This window comes from Hemiscyllium ocellatum, chromosome 15, assembly GCF_020745735.1.
Source record: "Hemiscyllium ocellatum isolate sHemOce1 chromosome 15, sHemOce1.pat.X.cur, whole genome shotgun sequence".
Taxonomy (NCBI): domain Eukaryota; kingdom Metazoa; phylum Chordata; class Chondrichthyes; order Orectolobiformes; family Hemiscylliidae; genus Hemiscyllium; species Hemiscyllium ocellatum.
In genome coordinates this window covers 33,259,922-33,279,732 of record NC_083415.1, presented here as the reverse complement: position 1 = coordinate 33,279,732, position 19,811 = coordinate 33,259,922, and the positions used below count along the sequence as shown (strand labels likewise).

The following is a 19,811-nucleotide window of genomic DNA, read 5'->3' as shown; positions in this document are numbered from 1 at the left end:
GCCCATGTTATTAGAATTTGTCCTGTTGCTAGCAATTGGTATCATCGCATCATCCTTGGTATTCTTCACACCTTTAGATTTGGCAGAAAGTTTTGAAAATAGACACCTTGATACCAGTCATTTGAACCAATGCCTACCATTGTCTAATCTGGAAAAGCAACCACCCACCATGTCTCTTTAATTTCTCTCCTTCAGCCTATCCCCATAACATCCACTCCTACTGATATTTTGATGGGATTTTTTTTGTAAGCATCAATGCAGAGTATGAAATTAGGTATTCAGGCCTTTTCCTGTTCCTTGAAATATGTATGACGCTGTTAATTTCTAATATCCCCCACCTCACTTCCTAACATCGGCTTACTATTCACAAAATAATAGAAGACTTATTGAGCTTCCTTTTTATGTTAACTGCCTTATTTTAAGTTCTTAGACCTAATGAATATCCAGAAATATTAACTTAATGATTATTGAATTCAATAAGTAAAAGACTAAACAAAATTAATTCTGAAGGAAGAATTTTATGGGTGCTTAAAAAGTGTCAAAGTGATGAGTGTATGCTGAGCTGTCGTTCCCTTTTCTGTTCCTAACTGTAGGAAAGGAAACCAGGATAAAACTGAAAATGCTTGGATGTTTAAGGACGAGAGAAAAAGGAAGAAGCTGCGAAAAATGCTGAAGAGACTGCGAAATAACGATACATGCAGTATGCCTGGTCTCACTTGTTTCACACATGACAACCAACACTGGCAGACACCCCCATACTGGACATGTAAGATCACAGGGCTGCCTACTGTACCCTAAACTGGTCTGGATATAACCAGACCTACAAGAATGAGAATTGTGTGGAACACCTGCAGTGAGAATCCCATAAGAGAAGAAAAATAACTGATTTTTTTTAATTGAAGTTTTTAACAGAGAAAATATTCAAAGGGGTTTTGCATGAGAGTGACGCTAAAGAATAGTGAAAACATTAGGAGAATGGACCAATAGTGTAATAAAAATAGTGAGCTTTATAAAAATGCCTAAAGGTGAGAGCTGAACAAGCAAGGTGCAGGAGGTTTAGAGATGAGTTCAGAGAATCATACTAAGGTAAATGATGCCTCTACCATTGAATATGGAATAGAGTATGGATTCATTTACAGAATGCTAAACTTTGGAAGATTTTTAAAAAAAACAAGTTATAATATTAAAGGAGATTAAGAAGGTAGGATTGAATGAAGTACTGAAGGGTTATGTATCTGGTGAATGTGAAGTGACGATCGTAAGAAGATAGAGTCAGTGGAAATGAATAAAGAGGAGATTGATAGACAAGTATGATTAGGGCATGTGGAATGCAGGAAATTGAGTTTTAATCAAATTTCTCTGGGATACAACTTGGGGACCAGCAGCAAAAGAATTCCTGATATCCAGTGTAAAGCTAAGAATGATGTGGATAAGTGCATCAATGATAGTAGAGCCAGATTGATAGCATTATGGAGTTGGAACAATACAATTTCATTATTAGAAATCACAGGCATTTGAAATTCTGCTCTTGCTGAAGAAGGGTGAAGTTACTCACTGCTTAAATCTGTTTGAGTGAGATGACAAGTGCAAAGATTTTAGCAAGAGCTGAATAAAATGTCTTGGTTTTTGAAAATGAGAAAATAATGGTTCATAGCAGCTACAATCTGATCTTGAACACGGTGATCTGAAATCCAGCGATCATAGAGACATTAGAAGCAACAAAACGATGAAGGTGGGTGCAAATCACACCTGGACATTGACATATTATTTTTTAATTAAAATCATCTCCTGTTTTAGTGGGGCCATTCTGTGCTTGTACCAGTGCGAATAACAACACTTACTGGTGTTTGAGGACCTACAATGAGACCCACAACTTCCTGTTCTGTGAGTTTGCCACTGGTTTCTTGGAATACTTTGACCTCAACACAGATCCTTACCAGGTAAGCAAGAATCATCAACTCACTAAATTTTTGCAATACATTGAATGAAAATAATACTAGTTACCTCCCAGCGTTGTGCTTAATTTTAGAATTTTTACAAAAGATAGAAGTTACAACAAAATCTGTGCAAATTGATTATACTTATGATTTCCATTACATACTTGTAATTGTTATATGCTCAGTCTGATATGGAAACTGAGTGGCCAAGCAGTGAATTGCTTGAAATAAAATAAAATTGAATGAAAAAGATGATATTCCATTAAGTGACACAAGATTAATGGTGCTCCGCGTTTAGCAAATCCCTCCAACAGCACGCAGTGATGTTTGAGATGTTCTGTCGCAAATTTTCAAATGTCTTCTGCAGGTTATTCAGGATAACACAAAGGTTGAATCTAATATATTACGCTGTTCCATCCGTTCACAACTAATGGCAGTCTGGTTGAATGCAAATTACTTGTGGCATCATGCCCCTCTACTTTTTTTTTAATTAATGTATTTTTCCAATTGACCTGTTCAGAGAAGTTATTATACACATCTGGAACAGGTAGAACTTGAATCCAGCCTCCTGGTCCAAGTGTAAGGACACTACCACTGTAACACAAGAGGGCCCTTGCCTCAGCACTTGTTCCTGCACAATTATGAAAATCAGCTCACGTCCTTAAAGGTACTAATTGTCTGCTTTAGACAGTTGGTTTGAGAACCTTGATTGAACCACACTTCTTGTACAATGAACGGTTCTGATTTCCTAATTATGAAAAGGATTTGGATCCACTGGCTAAAGGCAAACTACGTTTACTACAGTTGTTAAAATGAGTGATTTTAACCTGTCAAGAAAAATACCGGGCTGGAGCTATTCTCAACAGAAAAGAGACAACTGAAGTGTAACCTGGTATAGATGTTCAAGATTATATCAGGGTTTGCAATAAATACTGGCCAGCCAGCAACACCCAGGTCCCATGAGATTTTTTTAAATAAAATCCAAGTAACACTGATGAGAGCAAATTTTGATTAAAGCTGATGCTATCTATAGATTCCCACCAAACTAATCAAATTGGTTACGGGATCTGATACACTTTACTCAGTAATATGAGGCCACGTCTGTGAACTCTCCCAAACTGCATCTTGAGAAATTACACTGGCACTGAACTGTAGCTTATACAATAGTAATTTTTGAAAGCAGAGGAGCGAACAGTTATCAGTGTGCATTGCACATGTCCTGTAATGGTTAGTGGAATCGTAATGTGTTATCCTTGTTAATGTTATCCAAGTTAAATTGTTTTAATGCATAAATGATTAGCATTCTCTTTTAATCAAAGTTTGTCTTCCGTTCATAGCTGATGAATGCAGTGAATACGTTAGATCGAGATGTTTTGAACCAGTTACATGTACAACTTATGGAATTACGAACCTGCCGCGGCTTTAAACAGTGTAATCCACGGACCAGAAATATGAACACAGGTACAGATACCTACCAGTATTCCTGTGACCGAATATAACACATGCACTGTTGCTGCTATATCTTGTAAAAAAAAAACATCCAAAACAAAATCCATGTCAAGATTATTCATGTTCTTTAAGTTTGTATTTTGTAGATCTCACTATGGAAAAATAAAAAAGCTGTTAGTAATTCAGTTAAACTATTGTTCTGAAGGTACATTTCAAATTACCTTTGGTATTTCCATTAGGGAGCCATTAACTTTTGCATCACGTGTACAATTGATTCAGAAGTTAATGCCCATATTAAAATTTATGGCTGACACTGTCAGAATAATTAACTACAGTTGGAGTTCATTTTCCATACACCATCAATATTAACTTTCACAGGGATTAAATTAGTCAAAGGGCTAAAGAGTTTGTTATAAATCTCAGTAAAATGTCAATGAACTAGCTTAAAAGACTTTGGACCTATAAATTGAAAATATATGAAAAATCTGTACTCCAAGCTCGTATTTGTGTTTTTTCTAACATTGGTTTCTTGCACATGTGCATGATCTACTTTGAGCTGGATTTCTCTCTCGTTAGTTGGGCATGTTTTTGGTGGATGGAAGGTAATTAGCCTATGCCAGCTGGCTTCATATGAAGTCTGATGCCTTCATATCTGTTCCCAAACTAGCCTCCACAGTACACTAGATGTGTTGGAATTGGCAGCCCTCTTTGCATATTTAAATAAGGAAATAATGGAAACGAAGCATTCTACCAGACTTATTGACCTGGATATGATCCTGCACACACCATAATGTAGCTGACATGGGCAGTCAAGTGGGAGTGGACAGGTCAATTTTTTATTTTACAGCCTAGCTGGAAAAGAGCAGTAAGAAAGTGGGGTTGCTCATTCAGGGGCACCCTGCATGCATCGGCAATTTTCAACCCCCTGACCTCAACCCAAGATATTACCCAACCCCACTCCCTGCACTTCATGTTCTGTGTAATCCACAAGCACCACCCCCAAGCCATTTCCCTGCATTATACAATCTCTTCCTTCCCTAAAACCTTGGAATTTACTTTTCTGAGGCAGTAGTGATTTTCCAGTGTGCCCCTTACAACCCTGGCAGTACCTACGAGTGAACAGCATTTGATTGGACAGCAGTACCTGAGGGCGGGGCATTCTCATACTGAGGAGTAAAGGTCAAATCCTCTGTCAGTTTATGTCAATGTGTTACAGGGTGGGCTTGTTCCAGTCCTGATGGCAACTGGCCATTCTGAGGGAGTGAGCAGGCCATACCCTCAATCTCTCTGTGCTATTGTTGTCAAACATGATTGTTTGCACCCATCCTACATGACCAAAAATGTCACTCCTTAGCTTTAATTTTAAATCTGCCTACTGATCTCCTAATTGTTCTACAAAACTTTTCTTCCCTGTCTAGGAGGAAAAGATGAAGAAAAGTTTAATCAATACAGGTAATTTTAAAAAATAAATCTTATTTCCTTTCACCTAATGGAGCTCTGATTTTTTGTTTTACTATGGAACATTTCTACCTGTTTTCAATCAACATTATAGTATTTGAGGAGACTTTAAGCCACCACTCCATCGGGAGACACGAGTATTAAAATCTGAATCCCTACTCCGGTTCTACTTTTAATTTGAATTGAATTCAAGATGGAAAATGGGCAACCAGCCTACTCCTAAGATGTGGTTTGCATTTTTAATGTTGCAGTGAGATCTATGTCTTATTTCAGTTTGCTATTTAAAATGTAATTCTTGATAGCCATGTTTCCCTAGTCTGGAGGAAATCTACCAGTTAAATTCAAGTAAGGGACTGTGGCATCAGAAGCTAGGTACCTTTCAACTTATCTGTTGGGCCCAGCATATCCATCTCATCCAACCCACAAAATTAGACACCATTTCAAATCCCATCAATCTGCCTCAAACATCCCCACTGAGGTCTGATTCCACTACTCCCAGGCCGTTGACTCGAGGTTACTGAGTCCACCTAATTACCTTTTGAAGGCCTGGGGAATGTGGTCAATCTCTTGTGTCCCCAGGTCACTAATCTTCCCAATTGACCTCCATTCTCCTTACCGACCTTAAGCCTCTTATCCACCAAAGCCCCCACTTTCCATCAAGCAGCCCAGTCTCCACTGTGCTCTGCTCCCACGCCTCTGATTCCCTTCTGAAAAGTCCACAGTGTCATGTCATTGGCCTCTGATCCAGTGTTTATAAAGCCTTGGGTAAAAATCCCACAATGTGCAAAATAATCCAGATCTCCCTGGATTTCCAGGTTTTTTGACCTCCACTGCTCCCTGCACTGGCAGGTCAATAAAATTTAATGTTCCCTCCACTTTGTGTCATTTGTAATAATTTCTGCTAGTGTTGGAGATTAAAATGTTGACCATGATAATTGGAAACTGATAAGGCATTTTTCACCCTTCAAAATAATTTCCTGTCATGTTGAATAGGTGTTTATGCTTTGCTTCTCAGTTAATCTTGAGATTTTCATTACCACAAGGAGAAAAATGTTTATTGAATTCAGCTGGGAAACATTTAATGCACTATTTTTCTGTTCACTATTTTAAACGTAACCTCGTACCTCCATTAAAATAATAGAAGAATATCATATGGATTTGGCAAGTTTTTGTCCACAAATATCTCTAATCATAATTTCTAATCTAGCTGATATGAGTTGGTTGCATTAAGCATGATGCCATCTGACCCACTGGTCATTTCCATATTGTGTACGCGCCTGTAATCTGTAATTTCATTGTTATGTAAATTGTATACACTGAAGAGGCCATGCTCCACACCATCAGCAATGTATTCAAGGAAGATTATTGTAGAAATTCAGAAGCCATTCAGAAGACAAAGGTCATCTACCAGCCGCCTTCCATCTCCCAACACAGCTCCTTCACTCTCAGGAATGACAGTGGGCCATTGGATAGACTGGATAATTTCTCATATCTCTGGAGCTCCTCAATGAGAATTTCATCTGTAATTCTGCAATGCCAGTGTAGCCTTCAGCTGCCTGAAAAAGAGAGTCTTTGGTGATAAAAATCTTAAACTGGCATCACATTCATGGTCTACAGGACTGCAGAGTTATCTGTCCCTCTGTGTGCATCAAAGATATGGATATGCTCAGCAAATGCCTCAAATCCTTGGGGAAGTAGCATCAGTGATGTCTCTCCAACTCTTTCAAATTTAATAACTGGCTAAGCACTCCAATATCAATATCCTCTCTCAAGCCAATATCCTCAGCATTGAGATACTGGTTAGCTACATTGGGTAGACCACGTTGTTTCCATGTCTGGCACAAGCTTCCTAAAACATGTTCTATACTCAGGACTTCATCACAGCAAGCAGTTATTAGGAAGGTAAAGGAAACATTTTGATGATAATTTCAAAGACTCCCAGAAAATAAGCAATCTCCTCACCAACGCGAGAGAATCTCTGCCTAGGACCACTCAAACTAATGAAGAAGAGTCTATGAAGGTGCTAACCAAATTTAGCATCTCCAACAAATCCATGGGAGACCAAATAGAAGCAGTGGAAAAAGCATCTGAAAATCCAAGCTGCCCACTCACCTGTCCCATCTTTGGCAGCCTACAGATCAAATTACTTATCCACCTTGACTAACAACTGCTGAGTAGGAGGTCATCCTCGGTCCCTGGAATTGTCTAAGGAGCAAAGAAGTCATAAACTACATATTCTTAGTTCAGGCACAAAGCTGCCCCAGAACAGCGATCCGTCTCGCTAGGCCTGTTCACCTGGTTCTAGTAAGGTCTGAGTTATCTGCATTACTCTTCCTCCCGAGTCTCTTATGGCATTTGCACATTGGTGTGAGAAACTGACCCTCAGTCTCAGTTTGCCAATCTTTGAACACCATATCCATTTTCGTTGAATCTATCTCGATACCTAATTTAATCTGTCCCTTTAAACATATACTCTCCACCTAGAATAACATTCTTATTGCACAACATTAGAAAGAGATCTATATATACATGACAGGTGCCATCCAATCTTCAAGAAAAGGAGAACACTGGGATAGAAATAATATTCTCTGAAACATTATCTCCTCCTACCTCTCTATCTGAAACAAATGCTCTAAAAATCAGGGACAGTTCATTCTATTCTTTAACCCTGCTTCTCAATTTATCTCACCCTTTCAGTTTTTTTGCCAATATTTGTTCTAATTATTTTAATCTGCTGTGCAGATTAAAGATCCACGAAATGTTAAGTTTCTTTTAATTCAAAATTGAAAGGATTAAATTTTAGGATAAAAATTTCTACTTTACATGTGTTAATTTTGAACATATTCTTTGCAAACTAATACTGGAATAGATAACTTCAAGCAAAATATAAATCTTCCGAATAAGAAGCAAACAAATACACATTTAACATTTCAGACTTGCTCCAACCCCTAACTTTTGTTAAATGTAAAATAAACTATTGAGGGTCATGGTTTTAAATTTGTAAGGATGTCTGTTGCAGAACAGAATCAAGTTCATTCCCAAAATTGGACATTGCATGCAAAGTTGATTTATTATGGAATGACGTCCAAACTAATTAACTGTTAAGTATATGGTTGGCCTTCCATTATACAGGTCTCTTAAAACAAATTTTTAGATGATGCAATACAATGTTATGAGTACTTTATTCATATTTTGCTTAGATAATTTTATAAATTTGCAATGTATATGCTTTGCTGTATCTATTTTGAAAATGTCCTAACTAATTTATTTTATTGACTAACAATGCATCTGTACCAACAAGTGTAAGTTTGGGGTTATTCTATTTCTTGAAAGAAGCACCTCTACCCCACAGAACTTGTTTTCCAATATGCCTTCATCTCAGATTTGCAAGCGTCCTTTATGCATAAAACATGGAATTATCAAACTGAGGTTACATGATATAATAAGACATTAGGTAAAGCCAGATATTGGTAAGAATGGAAAGTATTCTACTTTTAAAGTGCTTTTACTCTATTCGTTATTTATTTGAATTTGCATCAAAATCTTGAATGGAAGTTAATATCTCAAGTCTAAGGTATCACCAAGAAGGCTATATTATCACAACAACTTTGACGGGTCACCTTTTTCAGTTTATGCTTTAAGATGCTAAGCTTTGCTTTGTCTTTGCTGCTTAAATACTAGGCAATATCAGCGCCGGAAATGGCCCAAAACGAAGAGACCAAACACCAAGTCCTTGTGAGTTGTGTGAGCAATATTCCAACAGATTTAACTACAGCTCTGCTACTTCAACAATTGCTTGCTATTTTTTCTTTTGCATGCAAAGCCTGATATCAGCATGGACTAATGCAACACCTTCTCTCTCTTTTTAATCAAATTAATAAAACTTTGAGATTTACTGAAATATAAAATATGTACTTGTACAGACCATTCAAAGAAACAGTTACTTACACATGAATTGTTATATCTATTTAAATATAGTCCTTAGCATTTGTCAAACTTAGAAGTGCTGAAATTGAAAGCATCACCGTTGCATTTGATTTGTTCAATTCCTACGTTTGTCGAGCAGTGACATATTTATAACTGACTAGATAGGAAACCTACTGATGATCAATTATAATAGACCATAAACAACTACCAATAAAAAAAAGCTAGCAGGAATTAGAATGGAAGTGATTAGAGCCATTCAAAACAATGTTAAGCCACTCGCCCTATTTGGAATGAGGAAATGTCAGCGAAGATATAGATGCAATGGGGTCCAGCTTTGTACTGCAAAGAGAGGAAACATTTTGGGAGGAATGATGAGAAATGAGTACAAGCACAGTAACAAGTCACAGAATTTCAAAGTCAGCTTGTAGGGTCTGAATTAACAGAACAGAAGATCAGAAAAACTATGAAGTTTAGGACAATAGGACCTAGCTGTATTAGAAGGAAGTTGAATCTGTCATTATTGAGGAAATGTGTGCTAGTATTTTGGGAAAGTGTAAATCAGCTTCCAACTTTATCCTGTAATTTCCCTAATATAGAAAAACTGCATCCATCTATTAAATCTGTACTCTTTAAAATCCACGAATTCAAGATTTGTCTCAGAAATAAATGACACAGAGCCCACAAAATATGTTTCTTTTTTGTTGTCAGTCTGTGGGCAAATTCATTTATTAGTTATTAAAATATTGGGATGTGGAAACAAAGGTGGATGGTCTAGTCAAACTGGTTACAGATGGAAGATGGAAAGTCAGCTGGAAACTGTTTAATCAGAGTTAATGGCACAAATAGATGTTGAGAGGTATATTAATAATGGAAGTCCATTCAATGAGGTGTGATTGGGTAGATTTGATGAAATCTGTTTTTTTCATTTCCAAATAATATCATCCATAGTTAAACATTACCCATGGAATGTCAGAGAAAGTTTTACACTGTAATAATTACGATTATTGCACAGGTATATGAGCCTGGTAAACTTAGCACAATACAGAAAAACTGCATCCAGTTGTTAGATCAGTTCCCACAGATATACTGTGATACAATTTGTTTTATGGTCATAAATGTTTATGTCTATAAATGCTTTCTCTTTATCCATTTCACTATACATTTGTTTTGATGGCTGACATTGCAAGACAGTCAATTGCATTTTGCATAAAATTATGACTGGCATGGATGGGATGCATAATCAGATTTTTTTTTTCCAAAGGTGGAAATGACGTAGGATTAAGATGCGAAAGCAACGTTTTTTGCACAGAGTATGGTGCTTGGAATGCACTGCCAGAGAAGGTGGTAGAAGCAGATATGGTAGCAATGTTTTAAGGGAGAATATTGACAGACAAATGAACAGACAGAAGATCGAGCAATATGGGCAGATGGGATTAATTTAGGATGGCATGTTGGTTGACCTGGCATGAAAGGTCAAAGAGCTTGTTCCTGTTCTGTACTGTTTTCTGTTCTATATATGGAGGGCCCCCAAAACTTTTCAGTCCCTCGGGCTAGAAATTCTTTTTTAAACTTAGCTGGTACTGAAATCTAACAGGGAGTGTAAAGCGGCACGCAAGAATTTTATCAGATTAAACATTGTTTTCAAAGCAAAAATACACTGATTTACATTGTACTGTAGAATGTGTAGTAACTGTTTCACTCTGATTCCATAAACCTAACAATTATCTTTTACCTTTCTTTTCACCAGTACTGATTTCTCAGTGAAGCAGAACTCAAAACATTCTTTATTTCTCTTCTTCTGGATTAGCCTGCTAAAATACTGCATGCATTTTTAAAGTTTGTGAGTTTGTTTTTTTTTATTTGAAGTGCTGTTGGTGTAGCAATGTTTACTAACCATCTTTCATATTTACACTTAATACACCTCCATTGTTTTGGTTGTCTTACATCCTAAAAATAAAAAAAAATGCAACTAATTTAGCATGGAGGGGGTGATTAATCCCTGATTAAGCTAATTTTTGGGGAAATGCATGACATTATCTCTGGCAAAGAAATTTCCAATGACCTCCAAATACCTGAGATGCCTGCTTAGAATAGATGAGAAGCCCCTGGGCAGTACCAATTAGAACTTACCCCTGTAGAAAGAGCCTGATATCAAATTAGACAAAAACTGAAGAGTATACTGTACTCAGTTTGTCAGGGTTTGCAGCAGCCTAATCCATGGTTTTTAGGGATCACTGGAGGCTGCTGAAAAACGGATAAGCTTTGATTAATTTACTTGCCTTATTGTATTGGAACTTGCACTGTTTTTCTCATTCTGAGTTCTCCCATATTGGGATAAATTCTGAAGCCTGCAGCATGACAGACGCAGGTCTGTGGTAATCTAAAAATAGTGGCTAACTTATCATCCTAATTATCAGTGCTGCTTTGGTTTCCGCTATTATGTGATATCCATGAGGTTTGTTGATGTTTCATCTTTGAACACATTTATGATTGGAATAGATACATTTTTGGTCTCTGACAATCAGGGTATATGGAGAGCAGACAGGAGAGTAGAATTGGATCCAAAGGTCAAGAGCAATTTTATTATTTAGTGGAACAGGCTTGATAGATCATATGGCCTATACCTATGGATATTCATATGTATTTTTTTCTTGGCCATAAGATGGACCTCCACTCCTATTGTGAAATGTTAGAATGTAAAAAATGGGCTACCGGAAATTATAGGAGCAATTGAGGGGCATGTTTGGGATTCTTGTCGTTGTTCTTTTGATGCTTGTTTGTAATTGTCACTTTTTAAAAATAGAATCGTGCATTATGTTCCTCAGGGTAAGGCAAGCATGAAACCTATAGTTTAACACATCTGACAGTTGTTGCGTCAGCATAAACAAGAGCTATACGTTGGGACTATGCAGAAATCCTGATACTGCTGATCCCAAGGAAATCACCCAGAAAGTTGAAAATGCTGATTGACAGTTAATCTCCACTTGAAGCCTTCAATAAAGTCCTTTTACAATTAGAGATTTTGAAGGGTTTTCAGGGTAGCAATGTCAAATACTAGGGATCATAAGTTTAAGGTGAGAGGGGAAAAGTTTCAAGGGAGATATGCAAGGAAAGTTTTTTTTTAACACAGAGGGTGATAGGTGCCTGGAATAGACGTACATACATTAACAGAGTTTGAGGAATTCAGACAGGTACATGAACAGATTAGAAGGTTATGGACCAATTGCAGGCAGATGGGATTAGTTTAGAATGACATCATTGTCAGCACGGACATGTGGGCTGAGGGGCCTGTGCTGCACTGTTCCATGTTCAATGTAAATGATTTGTAAAATGTGCTGTCTTCATGAATTAGAATAGACAAAAATAAAGTGCAGTACATTTTAAAAGTAAACAATATATTTTTATTTAGAATGGGAAAAAACTGCCCAACCAATCCACATGTTTATTTTCTATTCATACTTCGCCAACTGATGGAAGTCAACAACACAATTATTCCATATGACATTGCAATTAGCCTCAACTAATACCAAGTTTTTTGTATATTTTATGTCAGCTTTGGTTCAGTTGGTACTTACACGAGAAATATTGGAGGGTTAAAAATCTACTGTAATTCCTGGGTGATTATTCAATTGAATCCTGACCCAGGCATGGATGCACACATGCACACATACCACCTGCCCAAAGATCTGACAAATCCAACATGACACCCATGTACTCTGATCTGACACACAACACTGGTACCGCAACTGCCCCCCCACGCTGACTCAATATCACTATCTTGATCAAACCACCTTCCTCCAAATCCAATAGCCTTCTCGCTCTGACCTAATCTCTTGATCTACCCTAACCACTCATTCACGTGTATAACCCCTAACCCACCTCTCATGTATTTGGCACTTTACTCCTCACCCACCCTTTCTTTTCCACCCTACCCTTTCACAGTAGATGTATTGCAGGACCTTTAGACATAGAACACTGCTCACAGACTGCTGTAAAATTGGACAAAGTTTCCATGCTAATGTTCTCCACTGCTGACTATGATGATTCCCAGAAAGGATTCCATTGTTTCTTAATAGAAGGCTCTTCTCCAGGAATTTCCAGTGTAGAAGTCATCAAACTATAAGTAAGTGCTTTTTCTCTGATCAGGATTGGAAATAGGGTTCTCCACCCCAATTGGAGTTTCATGACCATTGTGTCCCAGCGTAAACCATCTTTCCTTCATTCATTACAACAACCCTTTACTTTACTGGACTTTGTGATATGTTCTGTCTCGAGATGTTGTCAGCACCAACTTGGTTATTCTTTTGTACGTTAACATGTGTTAAAACCCAGCTGTACATTTATTTTGAGCCTGTTCTGTGTTTAATTTCAGAGGACAACTTTGGGAAGGCTGGGAAGGATAGACTCTTGGGGAAAAAAAGCTGATTCCTTCAGCAGCATCAACTGGCAACAACTTGAAACTTTATACAGACAGGGTGAAAGCCTATACCTTTATCAACTGAATTTCAATTTTAGCCTTGAAGACTGAATAAACTAAGGGGGCTGATGTAGGTAGAATGTTTGCACTGTTGGGGAATTTGAATAGATAAGTAAACTATCAAGGATCATTTATGTAAATGAAGGTGGAATGCTTCTTCCACTGGTTGCTAGACTATCTGCTATAACTCAAAGTAATGCCTCATTTTGTTCAAAGCCATCATTTTGGAATGCAGCTCACTTGACTTACAGAAACTGGCTGATTCTGCAGGAGCAAAGGAGCAAGGTGCAATTTTATTTTTTGGTGGAGCACCTTGATTACAAGACATTTCCATTATTTTGGAAAATAACGTGAGGTGAAGGAAATTTTGTAAGACTGCGACAGTGGTCAAAATCAATACAAGGGAAATAAATGTACAAGCATGAAAATGGAAGGGATGAATTGTTTGGTGAAGACTTTCTAGAATAAAGTTTTGTTTGAAGTGAAAAGGAAGTGAATATTCAAATTGTTAATAATAGTTTTATCAACTGTCAGCCCCAATTTGAGAAATCTGCTTTGTTTGAGGACTTGCATATTTGTTCAGCCTCTGCCGTCATTATGTATAGACAGCTTTGAGATGCACATTTAGAAAGACCAGCGTCTGTACATTACTTAGAATTCTATCTTGTAAATACTTACAACTTTTACACCCATCAATGAAGTTTATTAGTGAAGCTAAGTCAATGCAAACTGGAATGCCTGGCTACATACAATAATATCAGAAAAAAAGCCTCATCTTTAAAACTGCACCATTTGATTGACTAATTATTGATGCATTTTAAAGTCTTGTTTCATACTGATTCGTTCAAATTCATGAATTCGACCGATTGAAGTTGATTTTTAACTTACTGAAATCAGCATCTGAAACCACATCTTTAAAATTGGCTAAATTTCAGCATAACAAGATGAGTTTAAAAATAAATCCTTAATTGTGTAATAAAATAATTTGCATCTGTTGCAATGATGCAATCTTCTATACTGGCATTTCTGATATGTTTTCTTTTTCCTCAATCAAGGATTTGTTGCACTTCTCCATTTCTCCTCCACCAGCATTGATAGAATCCTCCGCCATGTCCACTTCTGATTTAAACAATTTTGTTTTTCAATCTTCTCTTCCCTCTCAAGAATCACAATACAGGTTCCCATTATTCCCACCATCCATTTTTACTGGATCATTCTCTGCCCCTTCTGCCACTTCAGTCCTGCTGCTGCAAGGAAGCCCCTTTCCTCCTCCTCTTTCAACAATCCAAAGGAGCAATTTCTTTTGTGATGTCCAAGTTTAATCCTCAGTCAGAGCCAAGCACCACTCCTTCCAGCAGCACTTAATCACACAAGCACAGGAGACACAACAATTGCTTTTTTTTTAACCACTAACCTCCTTAATGTCTTAGGCCTCAAGTTCTCTTCCCAAATTAAAGAGTGTTTTATTTGTACTTTCAGTCAAGAATACTGTATTAATTTTCATAGTGTTTCATTTGGAAATCCAAGCATAGAAAGGCTGGCCACTTTGTGGGAACATATGCATTCAGTCCATAAGCTTGGCCTGGACCTTGGCCTCCTGTTGTTTAAATTCGCCATCTTGCTTCCAATCTGACCAACCTATTCTTGGATTCCTTGTAGTGTTCCAGTGAAGCTCAACACAATGTCACCTATTCATTTTTCAACCAAGCAATTTAGCAGTTCGGACTGTTGAAATCAACACACCCTTCCATTTATTATCTTCTCCAGTATCTTTCATTTTCCTTGCTCAAAATCTTTCATATTTCCAACCGTTACCAGTTCTGACGAAAAGTCAGACATGAAAAAATTAACTCTGTTGATTTCTTCACAGACACTGCCAGGCTGGCTGAGTATTTTCTGTATAGTCTGCTTTTATTTCAGAATTCCATCTCTGCAGTATTTTGCTTTTGAGTAAAATGTTTGAGATTTGCAACTTAATCTGAGATAACTATCAGGTCGATAAGAAATTTGGTCAAGCTAAATATGATGGTCTGTCTGCCAAAAATAAAATTCTCTAATGATGAAGAATGTAAAATCTATTCTAGAAAACTAGAATAAAAGTTGTTTTATCATTCTTTCTAAATGGAAATACAAACAAAACTGTTTATGATCTGCTTTACAACTTGTTTACTTCAAAGTGAAATACTTGATTCTTTATGAAGAACATTTTCAGATATGTATTGTATGAGGAAATGTTATTCCAAATGGCTGATCAGTCCAGACTGTAAAGAATTACTTTCTTTTTATCATGTATCTAGTTAGAGCACTAATGGTAGAGTTGTTTGAGATTTTTAAAAATAAGTAATTTGAATTGTTTCTACTGGGATTCATTAAAAAATGAATGGTTTAAGAGTAAATTGAATAATCCCTGCTCTGATCTATAGCATGACCTTTGAAAGAGCAAGGGTGAAGTGTGGAGCTAAAATATTGTAGCCCTCCAACCCACAGTGCCTATATATGTTGGTCCCCGTTGAACAGGGATTGCTGAATTTACTCTGATATATTACAAACATTTATCTCTTGACTTTTTTAATGGTTGCAAAATGATTTTTGAGGAAGGTTGTTGCAAATTGATTGATGTCATTACAAGTATTTGTCTGGCTAAGCTTATGTATTAATGATGTATTAATTCTTATAAATATTTCAACCAACAATTGAACATTTGATTTGTAACTGTAATTTTCCTGCCATAGAGTTAAAACTGACTGTCACTTTAGCACTGATAAAATCAAGACCTATTACAGATAGCAGCTATAAAACTGAAACCTTTGTTAATGATGTTATTAAAATTTTACCGTGTTCAAGAAATATTTGTCTATAGCCTTTAAGAATTCAAGTCTTAAAATGTATTTCTGTTCACAGTATTCCACTACCTTCTGTTTGTTAAGACTCTGTATTTGTGTAGTGATCAACACAATTAAGATTAAGGACAAATTCTAGATCAATTTGAATAGATTTTTTTAAACGATTATTTTTCTGCTTCCTTGTTCCGTATTCCTTGTTGTTCCTCCTAAACATTAATTCCCGAGGATTAAACAGTTACTATGTTCTGTGTATCTTGAATATCATGTACTCTTTTAGTAAACTAATTTTCTGTACACTTACAGTGCAAACTGTCCCAAAGTAGATTAGAGAGATGTGAATAACCCAAAATATTTCTTGGTTCTTCATATTCTTAAGCTTTTTTAAAAAATTGCCATGCGCTGCTGCTTGCCTGTTGCAGAGGACTGCAACACTTATAAGGGTGAAGATTGAATATTGAGCTTAAGAGACAAACCCCAATGCTTAGTTACAAAGTGGGGGAATGTGCAAGCAGGCAGATAGGCATTCAGAACCAGTGACAAGTCATCTGAGCACAGCATCTTTGGGCATAAGCCCTTGAATCTCAAGGATGCAATATTTGGTTAAAGTTTCCACTTTCCATTCAAGTATTATTAATGTTTTCATTTGTCTCAGTGACTTGGTCTACCTGTCTCCTTCATGTGTAATGCCCACTCAACACCTATCTGCGGTACTTAATTGTAGTGGTTCTGTATGCTACCTGAATGAGATAAACACTTCAGCCAGTAAAATGATGGTTTCAGGAACATTAATAATTTCAGCACTGCAAAAGAAATCAAATACAAACATGTTACAAGTTTCTTTTTGTGGAAACTAACATTATTTTCCACAAAATACATTTTAAGGTATTAGATTTAAAGAATAAACAATGACCAATGACATAAAATAAATTATTGCCGACTCAATTATTTACTTGATTTGTGCCACAAACTTTATTAAGGAATTTAAAGTTTTGAAATCTGTTCCTGTGTGAGTAGTTGAGGCATTTAAAAAGTGTGTTATCATGATCCAAAGCATCATTTGATCTATTCTATACTATGCATTATGGTACGGAGTTTCTGCTAGGTTTCACTGGTATTCCATGTGTAATTCTCGCCAGAGTCATCAACTATGTAAAAGGTCAATTAATTTCAAGTACAAATTGTTTATAAGCTTTAAGACTTTATGCTAGAAACTCCATCCACCTACAAAACCAGCCATTATTCTTGATTGGAATAATTATAATGGAGATTTTCCGATAATTGTACCTATTTGTGGCTCTTCAAGGAGACTCACAAATTTGAGCTAAAGGTTTTAGACGGAAGGACTCAAATAGTTAAGCTTTAAAAGTTTCAAGTATTTGTTTAAATTTGTAAACAACTGATTACTGTACAATGATTCTGTGTTGACATTTTAAAGCCTATATGGCTTTAAAATAAAGTTATTTAAAATCCAGGTGGACGATCTTGGTAGACTAGACTATTCTGATCTCAAAATTATTCTTCTTTTTGTGGTAAATGTATTTTAGAGGTATGATGTTATCACTCAGATCTACCATGGAATATTTACATCGGTTTAAGGAAGATATTTTCAGTATTCTTACACAGCAAACAAGATCTCCACCTGCTGCCTCGGGAGTCACACTGCCTCCTCCTTGGAAACCTGATTGTGTTTGGCCATTGGTAACCAGGAGGCTTTGCATGAGGTCAGGACACCAGGAGCAGGAAGCCCGCATCGATAAGATTTGCTAGCAGCTATTTTTCACAGCACTGTTTCTGGAGAGGTCAAAAATACACCATTCCAGTGGAGTGGTGCACAGATCAATGCAGGTTAAGGGCGAATGATGACGGGAAGTGCTCCACAGACTGTTTATCCTGAAGAAAGGGTATATTGGGGGCAGCAACAATAGAAGTAGTGGCTCTGAGGGACTCTTACCCCTTTCCCAAGCTAGCTTCCTTGATCAGTTGCAGTGCCTTTGATCTAGGGACCCCTTGTGGGAGATGTTAAGCAACCTGGTGTGTGTGTGTGTGTGTGTTGGGTGAGGGGGTGGTGGGGAGGTTCTGTCAGAGTATAGATTGCATCCAAATCAGAAAGTGCTAGAGCCTATAAGTCTCTGCAAAGTAACAACATCAATTGATGCGCATCTCAGCTTTATATGTTTATTTTGGTAAATAACAAATCATTTTAAGGACAACAAGACTGTAGAGAATTAAAGGGTGCAGTGGTTTTTCCTTCCTGGGAAAAAATGAAATAAAGATACAGAACAGGATAGGCAATGATAATGAGTATAAGTGAGAGTAGTTGACACTGACCTGAAAGAGTTGATGAGAGAATAGTGAGGAAGGAGATGAAACTTTGATCAAGATGCTTTTAAAATCTATGTTCTGTAAACATTTTATTCAACAGGCAAAAAGAGGTTGCTGCTAAGAACTTTGGAACCTAGAGATTGCAATGCAACTAAAATTACTTAACAGTGAAGAGCATGTTTTTGACTTTTTTAAAAAATATGATAGATCAAGATGTGTAGATGTAATCTAACTCTACTTGCCGGAAGCTTTTTGTGTCAGCATTTGTGTTGTCAGGAATGGGTCTTGTTGTCCTTAAAATGACTTGTTATTTACCAAAATAAACATATAAAGCTGAGATGTGCATCAACTGATGTTGTTACTTTGCAGAGACTTATAGGTTCTAGCACTTTCTGATTTACTGAACTACTGATGCAAGCACATTTTAAGAATATTTTTCCAGCATTTCTATCTGTGACTATCCTGATCCTGAAGATCAAATGTATAGTCCAATCAGTTGCACAGTAGATTTTAAATCAGAACTGCAAACTTAAATTAATTCATTGTATCTGTGTTTATAGTCATCTTGTGTGAGAATTATAAATAGAAGTCAAATAAAATGCTAATGAGGATGAAGTTAGGAAGTTTACAAGCATAAAGTTATACGAGATTTTGGGTGAAGTACATTGTAATCTTAACTCCTTTTTGGGACTATTTTGAAACAGGTATACTTCTTGAATGATCCCTCTCACTTAATTTGAGAAAGACTGATTTTACAGATGCGTGCATGGATTTGAAGAGGTGAGCTAACTCCCCCTGAAGGTAAAGAACCAGCTGAAAATATTACTGTCCCCTCACCTCACCTTTTAACCAGGTTATTACAAGCTGGAGATCTGTAACCGTGTGGATGTATCATCTTAACAATCTACCTATCCAGTGTTGTGTGTTTGGAAATGGCATCTTGAGTTTTAAATTCAGAAAAATGTGCAGACAATATATCATGTATTTGTTTATTAAAGAATTGAACATTGTCTTCCTTTTTAATTCTAAATTAAATCACAGCATTATTGCCTTGTGGAAAGAATGTATAACCCTATTTCAAATGGAAAAATCTGAGTATTATTTAATATTGATATTATTTAAGGTATCTATCAATATTTAGAACACCATTTAACTTTAATCCCCCACTAGAAAGCTACAGAAACTAGTGAGATATCTAGAAGCCGATGAAAGGAAGACCAGTCATTGTTATATGGCAGCAGTAGTACATTTGCTGAGAGAGATATTCCAGTGAATCTAAAATTTCACTGAATTCTCTCTCTTTATATCATAGGGGAAACATGTTAGTGAAAAAGAAATCCTCCATCTCAGTAAACATCCTTCAGGATGCTGAGAGATGCAAATACTGGTAACTTCCTT

General features: G+C 36.7%; 1 protein-coding gene across 4 annotated transcripts in view; it reads left to right on the top strand.

Moving 5' to 3' along the window:
* LOC132822743 (extracellular sulfatase Sulf-2-like) overlaps positions 1–14,105 on the top strand; it is a 309,760-nt gene extending 295,655 nt beyond the window's left edge. For all 4 annotated transcript variants that reach the window (XM_060836041.1, XM_060836038.1, XM_060836039.1 and 1 more), the window contains 6 exons: positions 594–766; positions 1,798–1,940; positions 3,275–3,398; positions 4,805–4,838; positions 8,526–8,579; positions 13,144–14,105. In XM_060836041.1, coding sequence (XP_060692024.1) covers positions 594–766; positions 1,798–1,940; positions 3,275–3,398; positions 4,805–4,838; positions 8,526–8,579; positions 13,144–13,174 — 559 coding nt within the window. In that variant the 3' untranslated portion in view covers positions 13,175–14,105. The remainder of the gene's footprint in view (positions 1–593; positions 767–1,797; positions 1,941–3,274; positions 3,399–4,804; positions 4,839–8,525; positions 8,580–13,143) is intronic.
* The last annotated feature ends 5,706 nt before the right edge of the window (positions 14,106–19,811 follow it).